Source organism: Perognathus longimembris, chromosome 13, assembly GCF_023159225.1.
Source record: "Perognathus longimembris pacificus isolate PPM17 chromosome 13, ASM2315922v1, whole genome shotgun sequence".
NCBI lineage: Eukaryota > Metazoa > Chordata > Mammalia > Rodentia > Heteromyidae > Perognathus > Perognathus longimembris.
This window is the reverse complement of record NC_063173.1, coordinates 16,726,696-16,742,166: the sequence shown is the minus strand read 5'-3', so window position 1 is coordinate 16,742,166 and position 15,471 is coordinate 16,726,696. Positions and strand designations below refer to the sequence as shown.

The following is a 15,471-nucleotide window of genomic DNA, read 5'->3' as shown; positions in this document are numbered from 1 at the left end:
AGTTTAGCTTAATTTTAGAACATATGTGATCCTGTAGGAGATCCATGTACAGAAGTATCAAGCCCCTTTCTCACCTCTGACATATGGTAGCATGCTTAGGGTAATGAAATGCTATTTTCAGGATAGCGGAACAAATTAGCCAGGCTAAGCTAGAATTCCACCTTGTACCCCTGGAACTTTGATGTCCTACAGGGAGACACTTCTCATTTGTATCCCTTCCTCTAATCTCTGTTTTTCTGCAGTATTCTTTGAGGGCTGAGGGTTGCTCACTGAGTTCTTGAGTGTTCTCCTTGAGCAGGAGAAGCCCACATTCTTTATTTTCTCTGGCAGGAGTGAATGGTGGTTCTGGGGACTTCGCTTTGTACTGTCCTCTACACACACAGGAAGTGCTCAAGCTATTCTGTGAGACCTGTGATGTGCTCACATGCCATAGCTGCCTAATGGTGGAACATAAAGAACACAGGTGAGTTGCCTGAAGTGAGCTTGGAAGGCTCTGAACTACTTACCTTGGAGAGTGCTGGGCTCCCAAGGCATCGAGAACCTCTCCCAGGAGCAGAGCAAGGTGGTGCATACCTGTAATCCAAGCACTTGGGATTGCCGAGGCAGGAGGATCATGAATTTGAGGCCAGCCTGGCTGTAGTGTGAGACCCTGTCCAAAGGGGGGGAAAATGGCTCTCTGCCTAAGCTAAACTGTAACTCTTGGGATGAGGTGTTTCTTTGTGTGGCTTCTCTTGCTGAAAAGACTTGTTAGGAAAAGAGTGTGTGGTGCCTTTGGCGATCTCCAGATGTAATTTATGAACTCTGAGGGCCTACCTGAGACAGTGCAGTGCAAGAATTCCTGCTTGACTTAGGATGGGAATCACTGCTTCTCAGCTTTTGCTTTGTCTCCTCACCTAGGTGCAGGCATGTTGAAGAAGTTCTACAAAACCAGAGGATGCTTCTGGAAAGTGTGACTACCCAGGTGGCACATAAGAAATCCAGTCTACAGACATCTGCAAAGCAAATTGAGGACAGGTAGCTTAGGCGAATGCCTTGCCATTACTGTAAATGCTCTGCTCCCTCAATTAGGACATGTGGTTAAGCAGATGTGAACAGATAGCACAGAAGGCCTAGTTCCTGACTCAAGGCCAGTGATGGGTCTTCGGGGTCACCACTTGGTGACTTGAGGACATGCTAGTTCAGGTTGGGCCCATGTACATGCCTGTGAACTAGCCAGAGTGAGTGAGGACAAGGCTGCACAGGAGGTGCTGGGGAGGAGGGTGCGATTTATTATAAGGCTGTAACAGGTTACTGGCACTCTACCATTGATCATTCCTCTTCCCAGGGTTTTCCATGTAAACCTACAAGTGACATCAAACCATTGGTATTTTATATAGAAAGAGTAGGAACTATAAACACATTACAGGGGAGACACTCTTTATTTTCTTCAATTCTTCTTTTTATTTTTTATTTTTTGCCAGTCCTGGGGCTTGAACTCAGGACCTGAGCACTGTCCCTGGCTTCTTTTTGCTCAAGGCTAGCACTCTACCACTTGAGCCACAGTGCCACTTCTGGCCTTTTCTATATATGTGGTACTGTGGAATCAAACCCAGGGCTTCATATATATGAGGCTCTGCCACTAGGCCATATTCCCAGCCGATTTTCTTCAATTCTTTAAAAAAATTTTTATTAATATATATATATATATATATATATAATTTATTTATTTATTTTTTGCCGGTCCTGGGGCTTGAACTCAGGGCCCAGGCTCTATCCCTGAGTTTCTTTTACTCAAGGCTACTGCTCTACCACTTGAGTCCCAGTACTACTACAGGCTTTTTCTGAGTACTTTATTGGAGATAAGAGTCTCTTAGACTTTCCTGTCCAGGCTGGCTTCAAACTGTAATACTCAGGTCTTTGCCTCCTGAGTAGCTAGGATTACTGGTGTGGCCCTCCATCACCTGGATTATAATTGTTTCAGTCAGGGTTTATCTCCATTTTACTGATGAGGAGGCCAAGGTTCAGAGAATAGATAACTTAGATAACATAGTTAACAACATAAATGAGCTAGTTTGCAAGTTAGGTCTGTGGAGACTTCAAAGCCCAAAGTCTTTCTTGCTAAAACAACTTATTGAAACATAATTTTTTTTTTTTTGGCCAGTCCTGGGGCTTGAACTCAGGGCCTGAGCACTGTCCCTGGCTTCTTTTTGCTGAAGGCTAGCACTCTACAACTTGAGCCACAGCGCCACTTCTGGCCTTTTCTATATATGTGGTGCTGAAGAATTGAACCCAGGGCTTCATGTATATAAGGCGAGCACTTTACCACTAGCCCACATTCCCAGCCCGAAACATAATTTTTACATAACATAAAAATCAACCTTTTGGACTGGGAATGTGACTTAGTGGTAGAGTGCTTGCCTCAGTACCACATACACAGAAAAAGCTGGAAGTGGCACTGTAGCTTAAGTGGTAGAGTGCTATCCTTGAGCAAAAGTCAACCTTTTAAGAATGCATAGCCAGCCTGGAACCTGTGGCTCATGCCTGTAATTCTAACTGCTCAGGAGGCTGAGATCTGAGGTTGCGAATTGAAGCCACCCTGGGAAGGAAAGTCTGTGAGACTCTTATCTCCAATAAACTACTCAGAAAAATCCAGAAGTAGTCCTATGGCTCAAGTGGTAGTGTACTAACCTTGAGTACAAAGAAGCTCAGGGACAGAGCCTAGGTCCTGAGTTCAAGCCCCAACCCTGGCAAAAATAAGAATACCCAATTCTTTGGTCTTTTGGTGCTTCACAGAATTGTGAAATTGTTTATAATTGTCTAATTTTAAAACATTTCATCTCCTCTCAAAAGAGTCCCCATATATCTTGTCACTCTTTTCCACCTTTCACCACCTATAGTCCTCAGAAACCACTGGTGTTTTTCTGTCTCCACCTATGCTCTTTTTACCTTTTGACAGTTTCTTGGAAGATCCTCCTTTTTTTTTTTTGCCAGTCCTGGGCCTTGGACTCAGGGCCTGAGCACTGTCCCTGGCTTCTTCCCGCTCAAGGCTAGCACTCTGCCACTTGAGCCACAGCGCCGCTTCTGGCCGTTTTCTGTATATGTGGTGCTGGGGAATCGATCCTAGGGCCTCGTGTATCCGAGGCAGGCACTCTTGCCACTAGGCTATATCCCCAGCCCAAGATCCTCCTTTTTAAGACAGTAAATGACACAAAATCATACACCTACTAACTCGTGGTCTTTCTTTAGTACTGTGTCAACTGGTAAGCTCTGCTGGGTTGCCCTGGGTGTGGACTTCAGGGCTTACCTAGAAAATCCAAGTTGAACTTCAGGCCATTGAGTCATTGTCCACTCAGATCAATGGGGCTAAGTTTTGGGGGTTGTTTGGTTGTTTGTTTTGTTTTGTTTTTTTTTGTTGGTCAGGGCCTGGGCACTGTCCCTGAGCTTTATCACTCAAGGCTAGCACTCTACCACTTTGAGCCACAGTACCACTTCCATGGGGGCTAAGTTGTAAAGGGTGGTGATAGAGGAATTCTCTTCTTTGTCTGGCATCTGCTGGTTCCTGATCTTTATAGGCACCTTTCAAGTTGTTGGCTTTTATGTTTGCTGTCTCTAAGCTCTCTGGTCATGGGAGAAGGGCTCATCGTATTTTGTCCCATGTGTTTACAGGATTTTCGAAGTGAAGCATCAGCACAGGAAGGTGGAAAACCAGATCAAAATGGCCAAGATGGTTCTAATGAATGAACTGAACAAACAGGCCAATGGACTCATAGAGGAGCTAGAGGTACATATGGCTAGATGGATGAGTTCTGTGCTCTCACTGGGTCAGAAGCCAGGAACATATAAAACTAGTCCCACAGCCAGAAGAAGCATGGCTAGAATTTAGATATTGAGCTTTTATAGCGATCTGCTATTTTCTAAAACTTAACATTTTCATTCTGATTTGGGGAGGGTGACTTATCAATGGTTAGAAACTCAGTTCATACTCTTATCACTGCAGTGGCTCTTAGGCAGGTGCCATTCTCAACAGAGTAGATTTTTTTAGCCACAAAACACCCCCACTTTCTCCAACATGTTATGCCTATGAGATGTAGACATTCTTATTTCTCCATTCGTCATCCATTCTATATTTGCACTACAAATTCTCTACCACCTCTCCCTCCTCTCTTCATCTGTCAGGAGACCATGGCAGCATTCTGTCCTGCTGTCTGGCACTCAGGGGTTCGGTCTCATCTGATTCCATCAGTGTTCTTGCTAATACACACAGACAAGACCATCAGACTTCCCAAGGTCAACGAACAGGATTAGACTCTGTCCTCTGTCTTTGTACCCAGGGCATCACTAATGAAAGAAAACGGAAGCTGGAACAGCAGTTACAGAGCATAATGGTTCTCAACCGTCAGTTTGAACATGTGCAGAATTTCATCAATTGGGCTGTTTGCAGCAAGACAAGTGTCCCTTTCCTTTTCAGCAAAGAGCTGGTAAGATGAACCACCAACCCCTCAGCCTGCTCTTGAAGCAGATTAGAATATCATCTGTGTCATAGAGGCAGTGAGCTTGTCCTGGAGAGTGCCTTTTGGAGCACGGAAAGAAGAGTAAGATAGTAACTCCACCCATCCTTCAAACACAATCACTGCTTCTGGGTTAGTCAGTGAACATAATCTTTTATCAACTCCTATACTACAAAGGACCCCAGTTTTGAAATGGTTCTGCTTTTTTCCTGGTAACTCAGCTGGAAAATCATGGTTCTTTGTTTAAATCTTGGATTTGGATACTATCCTGAATATAAGCAGTGTACAGACATACTCTAGGGAGTTATTGATGTTTAAGTGTGGAGGGATGTAAAAGGAAAGGAGGAATTAGAAAAAAAATTTTTTTTTTTGGCCAGTCCTGGGGCTTGGACTCAGGGCCTGAGCGCTGTCCCTGGCTTCTTTTTGCTCAAGGCTAGCACTCTGCTACTTGAGCCACAGCGCCCCTTCTGGCCATTTTCTATATATGTGGTGCTGGGGAATCGAACCCAGGGCCTCATGTATATGAGGCAGGCACTCTTGCCACTAGGCCATACCCCCAGCCCTAGAAAAATATTTTGAAATGTTGTGCTTACAAAGAAGATGATGCCAAGGAGGAGGAGGGAGAGAGTTCTGAGAGAGGTTTGATAGGATTTATATTTGAATGTATTGAACGTAAGGTGCCTTAGGACCTCCAAAAGGAGAGAGCCAAAATCCAGTTTGATGGATTGTTCTGGAAGTTAGAGGAAAAGCCAAGGTTGGAGGTAGAGAAGTGGGAGACATATATTTGTGAAGGGAGAAGAGGAAAGCAAATTTGGAACCTAGGGATTTTAATCAATTCTATATAGGCAGAGGAACGGGTTGAGTGAAAAAGAAAGACAACAGTCATTTTAAGAGGTCAGTTTTGCCTATGCTATGTGGGTGCAATAGGATGAATAATGAACAGAAACCTTGAAATCTGGGAATCAGAAAGTCCCTGTTGGTCCTTTGAAAGAAGTTCCAGCAAACTAGAGGAGTCAGAAGCCAGAATGAGGAAACTGAGGATAGGAGGTGAGGACATAGAGAAAGGGAAATTAAGTAACTCAAGGAGGCAGAATTCTTTTTTTTTTTTGGCCAGTCCTGGGGCTTGGACTCAGGGCCTGAGCACTGTCCCTGGCTTCTTTTTGCTCAAGGCTAGCACTCTGCCACTTGAGCCACAGCGCCACTTCTGGCCATTTTCTATATATGTGGTGCTGGGGAATTGAACCCAGGGCCTCGTGTATATGAGGCAAGCGCTATTGCCATTAGGCCATATCCCCAGCCCAAGGAGGCAGAATTGTGAAAGTTTATTTTTTTTAAGTTTGGAAAACATTAGTGCACCTTCATAGGGGCAAGGCGGTTGACAACAGAGAAGACAGATGAGTGGTAGAGTGAGCACACTGAAAATACAGAAGAAGGTGGAATTAGAGTGAACTAGTTAACCTCAAAGGGGACTCTTCCACTGAGATCAGAGGGAAAAAAAAATAGCTGTATAGTGTAGTTCAGTTTAGAGGCAGGATAGATACATGTTTTTTTCCTGATCTATTTTTTTCTTTGTGAAATAGAAGGTGATAATAGGAACATTAGATGTTGAGTGGCACTGAAGTGAAAAATTTAAATAGTCAACTAAAGATAGTGGAAGAAGATGGGGACAAGGGCTGAGGGCGCCTCTGTAATTAATGATCATAGATAATATTGCTTTAATTTTATTTTATTTATTTTTCTGGTTGTGGGGCTTGAATTCAGGGGCTGGGCACTGTCCTGGAGGTCTTTTGTTCAAGGCTAGGACTCTACAACTTTGAGTCAAAGCTCTACTTCTGGTTTTCTGATGGTTAATTGCTGATAAGAGTCTCATGGACTTTCCTGCTTGGTCTGGCTTTGAAATGTCATCTTCAGATCTCAGCCTCCTGATTATCTAGGATTATAGGTATGAGCCACTGGAGCCTGGTATAAGATAGCTTTAGAATGACTAGACTGACCTAAGGTTAGGAGTTAGTGATGGGGATATTGTAATGATAATGATATAGTAACTAAACACTTTGGGGAGCTGGGAAGACTGACTAGAGGAGCAGTGCTCAGAGAGTCCATTGAGGCTGAAGAGCATGCTCTGAAAGAGGGAGAGCTATGATCAGAGACTAGGTTGTTGGAAGTTTAAGGGCTCACAGGTAAAATTGTTCTTAATGATGAATAAAATCTACATATGGTGATTGAACTGAAAAGAGAGGCAAAGGTGATAGCATTAAAGAAATCAAGAAAGGGGGCTGGGAATGTGGCTTAGTGATAGATTGCTTGCCTAGCATGCATGAAGCCCTGAGTTCAAATTCCTCAGCACCACATAAACAGCAAAGGCTGGAGGGGCACTGTGGCTCAAGAAGTAGAGTACTAGCCTTGAGCAAAAAGAAGCCAGGGACAGGGCTCAGGCCTTGAGTTTCAAGCCCCAGGACTGGCAAAAAAACAGGAAGAAAAAAGAAAGGAAGGAATTAAGGAGGGAAGGAAGGAATCAAGAAAGGAAGGAAGGAAGGAAGGAAGGGCGAACCAAAATACCGCTTGAGGACATTAATCAACTAGATGATGGAAGGGTAGAGAAATTGGACACTTTCCCAAATCCTGAATAAATAGAGTTAGTGATGGAAATAGATGAGAATCCTGAAGGAGAAAGATGGCAACTTGGTAGAATGGAAGGGGTTTTTACCAGCTGGTGGAGGGAATAGCTATGAAGTGCTTTAGATGCAGTCTAGCCTTATCTTGGTTATGGCAGAATGAATGTCCTGAGGGATGATTCCAAATCACTTGTGGCCTGGGGAGCTGAGACTGTAGGGATTCCAGAAGCATTAAGAACAGGAAGGGAGTTAGATGGGAGGGCATGAAGATACTAAGGAACAAGGAAAGGAGAATATAGGGATGACCAGAACCTAAAGATCCATGACTTTTAACGCATCAATTTGTCCAAAGAGTGAGGGAGAAGGAGTTGTCATTCAGGCACAAGATGCCCATATCTGTTGTCAGATTGTATTTCAGATGCAGCGATTGTTGGAGACAAGTTGTAATACAGATCCAGGGTCTCCTTGGAGTATCAGATTCACATGGGAGCCTAACTTCTGGACCAAGCAGCTGGCTTCCCTTGGTAAGCCAGGACCATTCTGTGGGCTTTGATCTAATTGCCAAGAATAAATATAGGCAATCTAGTGGTAAGACGAACTGGGTAGGATAGCATATACCCAAAAGAAAGCATTTCTGAGATTGCCAATGGTCATAGAATCATTCAGCAAAACTTGTGTGTGTGTGTGTGTGTGTGTGTGTGTGTGTGTGAAGGCTAAATAACATTGGTGAAGGCTAAATAACATTGGTAATACAAGACTTTGTAACAGCACCAGTTACAAAATCTGAATTTCCCATTCTGTGAAAGTTCCCCCTGTTACTTTGGTTTCATTACTGAAGAGGAGATGGGACAGTGGTCCTGCTTTCAGAATACTGTATGGCAGTACAGGTAAATGTTTGTGGCCTCACAGGGTTTATGTGTGTGGGTACAAACAGGGGCATCTCAGAATAGTGAGACTTGTGTGTTTGCATATTACACACACTTCCTTTGGGGTTGAAATGTAAGCAGAGAATTTATGACCTTGTGCCTTTTTCTTCCATGCTTCAGTAATTTTTTGGCATTCAATCTTTAGGCAGAATATAGACAACTTGAAGTTGTGTTTGTGTTGACAAGTTAATGGGCTTGTTTAATTAATTACTCAACTGCTGCCTTCATTGTAGGCTGTTAATTTCATTGAAAGTTTTTTGAACTTGGCAAAGTGGTAAAGAATATTAGATTTATCTTTTTTTTTTTTTTTTTTTTTTTTTTGTTAGTCCTGGGCTTGACTCAGGGTCTGAGCACTCAAGGATAGCATTCTACCACTTGAGCCACAGTGCCCACTTTTGGCTTTTTCTGTGTATGTGCTACTGAGGAATCGATGGTAGGCGAGCACTCTACCACTAAGCCACATTCCCAGCCCACTGGCTTCTTTTTACTCAAGGGTAACACTCTACCTCTTTAGCTACAGCGCCACTTTGGCTTTTTTTATTTCCTATATATATGTGGTGCTGAGGAATTGAACCCAGGGCTTCTTGTATTCGAGGCAAGCACTCTACCACTAGGCCATATTCCCAGCCCTAGATTTACTTTGTGCTTCCTTTTTTATTTAATTTGTCCGATCTTTGGTAGGCACTTGCCATAGGTTATGCCCTCTGCTGAGCACTAAAGGACAAAAGGTGAATAAAAAATATTGTCTGGTGCGGGTATCTAATGCCTATAATCCTAGCTACTCAGGAGTCTGAAATCTCAGGATCATGATTCAAAGCCAGCCTGGGCAGGAGAATCCATGAGACTCTTATTTCCCATTACCCACCCAAACAAACAAAACAAAACAGAAATGGAGATGTGGTTCAAATAGTAGAACACCAGCTTTAAGTGGAAAAAGCTAAGGGAAAGTGCCCAGGCCCTGAGTTCAAGCTCATTATCTGCAGATAGTCTCTGTCCTTAAGGATCTTAGTCTTCTTATAAGCAAGCCTCAACAAAACAATGAGTTAGCTGGCTGTTGGTGGCTCTTGCCTGTGGCCCTGGTACTCAGGACTGAGATCAGAGTATTGTGGTTTGAAGCCAGCCTGGGCAACAAAGTCTGTGAGATTCTTTTTTATTTTATTTTTTTATTTTTTGCTAGTCTTGGAGCTTGAACCCAGGGCCTGGGCACTGTCCCTGAGCTTCTTTTTTTGCTCAAGGCTAGCATTCTACCTCTTTTTTTTTTTTTTTTTTTTTTTGCCAGTCCTGGGCATTGGACTCAGGGCCTGAGCACTGTCCCTGGCTTCTTCCCGCTCAAGGCTAGCACTCTGCCACTTGAGCCACAGCGCCGCTTCTGGCCGTTTTCTGTATATGTGGTGCTGGGGAATCGAACCTAGGGCCTCGTGTATCTGAGGCAGGCACTCTTGCCGCTAGGCTATATCCCCAGCCCCAGCATTCTACCTCTTGAGCCGCAGCTCCACTTCTGGCTTTTTCTGTTTATGTGGTACTGAGGAATCAAACCCAGGGCTTCCTTCATGCATGCTAGACAAGCACCCTACCACTGAGCCACATTCCTAGCCCCAAGTCTATGAGATTCTTATCTCCAATAAACTATTCAGAAAAAGCTGGAAGTGGTGTTGTGGCTCAAGTAATAGAGTGCAAGCCATGATTAAAAGAATCTCAGGGACAACACCCAGGTCCTGAGTTCAAGTCCCAAGGCTAGCACCCTTCAAAAAAAATAGTTGAAGGAATTAGATGACCAATAGATATAATCTACTCATGGAGTGCAGAGACTTCAGTGGGCAGTGCTGGTGCCTGGTACTGACCTGGCGTGGGAGATTCCTTAGTCTCTTCCATATTATTTGCCTAATACTCAGTTACCCAGACTTGTATCTGGAGACTTTCTTGTTTGTCCCAGGAATGACTCTGTACCCTTTACTACTTTCTAGCATATTCCTTCCCAACCCTCAATGCTGATTCTGTCAGAGTCTCAGTTGTGATTAAAAAAAAATAATAAAGAGGACTGGGTGCTATGTGATGGAGCCCTGGTTTCCCTTGTGGGATAGAAACAGAGTCAGAGCTGATCATCTAGTAAAGGCTAAGCCAATCTCTCAAATATCCCCAGCCACTGAAGCAAGGCCATACAAGTACAGTACTCTAGATGAAATCTTAGAGGTCACAGGTTGAATTTTCTTAATCTCTATGCCTGATACAGATTTGTTGAATGATGTCCTTTGGTCCTAGAAGCAAGAAGTAGTGGGAGTAGGGAATACAAATGTACATAATCTTGAGAAAATGTCTGTATTCTGAATTTCCAGGTTGCATAACTACTGAAGGTGGACAACTGTCCCGCACAGATACCACTGCCTATGGGGGCTTACAGGGACCACCATCCTTTTATCAAAGCCACCAGTCCCCAGTGGCTCAGCAAGAGGCTCTCAGTCATCCCTCACACAAGTTTCAGCCTCCAGCACTATGTTCCTCATCTGTATGCTGCTCCCACTGTTCCCCAGTCTCATCTTCTCTCAAAAGCCAGGTCCCCCCACCCAGCACCCATCCGGCCCACAGCTTTAGACAGCCCTCTGAGATGATGCCTCACCAGTTAGGGTCATTGCAGTGCCCTACTGTGCTACCCAGGGAGAAGGAACTAGCCTGCAGTCCTCATCCTCCCAAGCTGATGCAGCCATGGCTGGAAACCCAGCCCTCTGCAGAGCAAGAGAGCACACCCCAGAGGTCGGGGCAGCACCTAACTTCACAGCCAGTGTGCATCGTTCCTCCACAGGACATTCAGCAAGCAGCCCATGCCCAGTCCCCCTTACAGGCACCCTCCATCCAAGTCCAGTTTGGCCACCACCAGAAGCTGAAGCTCAGTCATTTTCAGCAACAGCCACAGCAGCAGCTGCCACCACCCCCTCCCCCACCACCCCCTCCCCCACAACAGCCACCCCCACCTCTGCCTCCATCCCAACATCTGGCTTCCAGTCAGCACGAGAACCCTCCTGGGCCTGCCTGTTCCCAGAACGTGGATATAATGCACCACAAGTTTGAGCTGGAGGAGATGCAGAAGGACTTGGAGCTTCTCTTGCAGGCTCAGCAGCCCAGCCTGCAGCTTAGTCAGACCAAATCACCTCAGCATCTCCAGCAAACCATTGTGGGCCAGATCAACTACATCGTGAGGCAGCCAGCACCTGTCCAGTCCCAGAGCCAGGAGGACACCCTACAGGTGAGCTTCCCTGGCCTAGGATGTTCAGGGAACACTGCGTCCTTGGTCACAGAGTGGTACATGAAGCTGTTTCTTCATCCTAGGGTTGTTTGGAGCTGAACTTTCACATTTCAGAACTACCATAGACTGAACTCCTAGCTCAGCAAAGCTGCAAAGAACATAGTACTACTCCCAACATCGATCTGTGGAATCAGTACTCTCCAGAATGGTCTGGCTTGGCCCTGCTCATAGCTAGTACTTTCTGAGCTGTGTTGGACTCCTGCCAGTGCCATGGCAAAAAGAAGGTGTCTCTTATGATAGACTTCTGTCATAGACTCCTTGCTGGAACTTAGAAGTTTCATACAGTGAGGGAAGGGGAGAACACAAGGTGTAGAGGAAAGGTATACATTAGATCCTAGTAGGCAGCACTTTTCTCACACTGCACCAGGGATAGGTTTAATTTTATTTCAAGTCTACTAAGGTAGGCACATTTTATTTATACAAATTATCCATTCCATCAGCAACATTGTTTGGTCGGCATTACTGTATGTAAGTAATATAAGAGCAGTCAAGAAGTTTGCCTAGGGATCATACAGTGCTGAGAAGTAGAGCTGAGACCTGGATCCACTTCTGCTGACCTTCTTTGGTAACACCACTGAAAAGAGGCCTCAGTCTTTCCCTAGGGGAATATTGTTTCATTTTTAGTTTTGTTTTTGTTTTTTTGTTTTTTTTTTTTGCCAGTCCTGGGCCTTAGACTCAGGGACTGAGCACTGTCCCTGGCTTCTTTTTGCTCAAGGCTAGCACTCTGGCCACTTAAGTCACAGCGCCACTTCTGGCCGTTTTCTATATATGTGGTGCTCGGGAATCGAACCCAGGGCCTCATGTATATGAGGCAAGCACTCTTGCCACTAGGCCATATTCCCAGCCTCATTTTTAGTTTTTTGTTGTATTGGGGTTTGAATTCAGGACCTTGCACTTGCTTGACAGGCACTTCACCGCTTAAGCTATACCTCTAGCCTTCCTTAGGGAAATATTGCATGCTGTTTCTGTTTTCTCTATTGAAAAAGCACAGTTTATACCTCTCGAATCTTTGTTGCTTTCCACATCTTCATTGTTAGATACTGCTTTTCTCTTTTTCCTGATCTCCTGTTGTAGTCTTTACCTTTCTTCTACCCTGTCTCACTTTTTCTACGGTAGTGTCTCTTTTTCTTTTTTTCCCTTCCTTCCTTCCTTCCTTCCTTCCTTCCTTCCTTCCTTCCTTCCTTCCTTCCTTCCTTCCTTCCTTCCTTCCTTTCTTCCCTCCTTCCTTCCTTCTTTCCTTCCTTTCTTTCTTTCCTTCATTTTTTTTTTTTGCCAGTCCTGGGGCTTGAACTCAGGGCCTGAGCACTGTCCCTGGCTTCTTTTTGCTCAAGGCTAGCACTCTACCTCTTGAGCCACAGGACCCTTTCTGGCTTTTTCTATACATATGGTGCTGAGGAAATCAAACTCAGGGCTTCATGTATACAAGGCAAGCACTTTACCGCTAGGCCATATTCCCAGCCCCCTGTCTCTTTTAAATCTATAATTACACTTACATCTTCAAAGAAGTTTTTTTAGAATTTTGATTTATTATACATGATAAAGCTTCACATTTGTGCTTTATAGTTGACAACTTTAGATAATGCTTCAAATACCAACCCCTGAGTCTTAGTTCCTGAGAGGGCATCTAGGATAATCCCTGTGATGGCACAGAAGTATCTAGGATTCATAGAGAGCCACAGCTAAATATAAGTAAAAAGAAAAATCTGTTTTGGGGTGGGAATATAGCTTAGTGACAGAGTACTTGTCTAGCATGCATGAGATCCCAGTTTTGATGCCAATTACTGCAAAAAATAACAATAAAAGAAAAGCCAACAAAAGGACCCTGTTTTATGATTACTAAAGTGATATGAAAGTGGTAGAGTGCTAGCCTTGAGGAAAAAGAAGCCAGGGACAGTGCTTGGGCTCTGAGTTCAAGGCCTAGGACTGGCAAAAAAAATATGTATATATATTAAAGTGACTATGACAGAGTTAGCTCAGAATGCTTGGTTTGGATTCTACTGTAAGATTGTCATATGAGGATATAGTCTTAGGAAGACTTTGGTAGTACTGGGGCTTGAACTCAAGACCTGTGCATGCTAAGTAGACACTACCATTTGAGTTATGCCCCCTAGCCTAAGATGATTTCTCTTTTTGAAAAAAAAAATGTAAGCAGTCTATCATGTGTAGGTCTTGACAGTGGGCAGGACACAGTGGACATTGACCTTTGCTGTTGCTGCTGCTGCTGGTATTTTCTGTAGTGAAACCTACCCCAATTCTTTTCTAGGTTACAGATGAGCCGCCAACATCTGAGGGTCCAAAGCCAGCTCTTCCTCTTGACAAGACTACTACTTCCTTGCCTCAGACAACTGAAGAGGAAACTCCTCAAAGTGTTCCCACAATGGACAACAACATCCAGCACTCCTCTCCAAATGTGGTGAGAAAGGTACTAACGGAGCCTCCTCTCCCTGACGCGGGACCCTCAGCCAGCAAAGACCCTAGTCTCCTGGATGAGGATGACGGGGTGGGGGGAGGAGTGTCCCTGTTCAATCCCTGGATGCTACACAGCTCTGACTCATGCCTCCTGTCCTAGTGAATTAGCAAAACAGGTCCTTCTTGACCTCTTCATACACTGCTTCATAAACACTTGCCATGGAGCCTGGTCTCATGTAGTGTCAAAGGGGAAAGGAAAAGAGAGTAGGTTAACTCAACATTTACTGTTTGGGACTGCGTATGGTGCTTCACAAACATTATCTCAATTAACCTTCCAACAGTTTTATGAGGGAGGCCATTATATAGCTAAGAAACTGAAGTCCAGGGTCCACAGCTAGCAGAAGAAAGAGCTGAGGTTTACTTAAAATGAAATCTGTTAGAATCCAAAGCTCAATCTTTTTCTTTTCTGAAATGAAAATAGGGAAAATATTTGACATTAGAAAATGGTTGGCATTGGAATTTGAATCAGTGGAATTGGTTGAGTGGTTTGTCAACAGGGTTGTCCTGAAGAGAGCTAGCTGAAGGACATTTTGATCTCTGAAGATGACATACCAGAGGCCTTTTTGTCCATTCACCTAGCTAGAAGTATTCATTTGCTCTGGCAGTAACCAGGACTCCCACAACTCCTCAGCTGTCTACTCTTACCCATTCCCTTCATGCTCAGCTTATCCTCCTCCTCACTGGAACCTACTACTGTGATGCCCTCCATTTCCCCCCGCCTGTGTGCTGTGACCCTGGTCCATTTATCCTTCTCAAAGTTGGTGACTTAGTCCTCCTGGTGCCTCCACATAGTCCTGCTCTTCAAACTCTTATCAGCCAGTTTTCACCATTCCACCTTATTCTCTCAGCCCTACAGCACCTCTCTGGCCCTGCAAGCCCAGTTCTGCTAGTTGCTCAGTGTATTTCCCTTCGTCAGCTTCCCCCAGTAGCACCACCATGTCTTAGATCAGTCAGTCTCTGTAGTACTACAGAAGAGAGTTTAGAAAAGGAGGAAATGGAAAAATGAAAGGCTAACTTGGAAATTCCTGGTGAGTCTTTGAATTTGATCAGGCATCTGATATTAGTGGCCTTTTGTCTGTACCTGTTCTGTCCTATCCTTTTGAAAATGGTTTCACCCAGAGGTGCTGTAAATAGGCTCTTTTGTGATTCTCAGTGGTTTATCTTCTAATACTAAGGTCATCATGCATCTATTTATATATTCATTCAGTCTTCAAAATTACACATACACACACACATACAACTCACATTCAAACATTCTTTGCACATTGGTTAATAAAGAAGTCGGTTCCACACTGGAGTTTATAGTCTAGCAAGAGAGATAAACAAACAAAACAGTAAATTATGATAAAGTGTTGAGATAGTCTTGGGAGTATGAGCATTTGCCTAACTCTAGGAGAGGGAGTTGTTCATAAAACACTTATAGATGACATGATTTTAAGAATTGAAAGAGGAGAAATAAGTGGGCTAGGGAAGGGAGGAAAGGAAGAATAAATTAGTAGAAGAAATTGGAAACCTAGAAGGTCCAAAAGTGAAAGACAGCCTGGGGCTCTTGGAGGGTTTCAGATAATTTGGCTTGTCAGGAGTACAAGATACACTGGAGATTGCACCAGATGATTGAAAGACCTTACTATGAATTATGTTTGGAATTGGAGTTCAGACTTGGGGGTGGGGGCAAG

General features: G+C 44.2%; 1 protein-coding gene across 4 annotated transcripts in view; it reads left to right on the top strand.

Annotated features, from left to right (window-relative positions):
* The window catches only part of Trim66 (tripartite motif containing 66), a 61,262-nt gene that overhangs the window by 28,051 nt on the left and 17,740 nt on the right, over positions 1 to 15,471 (top strand). For all 4 annotated transcript variants that reach the window (XM_048360564.1, XM_048360565.1, XM_048360567.1 and 1 more), the window contains 7 exons: positions 331 to 463; positions 898 to 1,014; positions 3,646 to 3,760; positions 4,311 to 4,457; positions 7,509 to 7,626; positions 10,362 to 11,266; positions 13,590 to 13,748. In XM_048360564.1, coding sequence (XP_048216521.1) covers positions 331 to 463; positions 898 to 1,014; positions 3,646 to 3,760; positions 4,311 to 4,457; positions 7,509 to 7,626; positions 10,362 to 11,266; positions 13,590 to 13,748 — 1,694 coding nt within the window. The remainder of the gene's footprint in view (positions 1 to 330; positions 464 to 897; positions 1,015 to 3,645; positions 3,761 to 4,310; positions 4,458 to 7,508; positions 7,627 to 10,361; positions 11,267 to 13,589; positions 13,749 to 15,471) is intronic.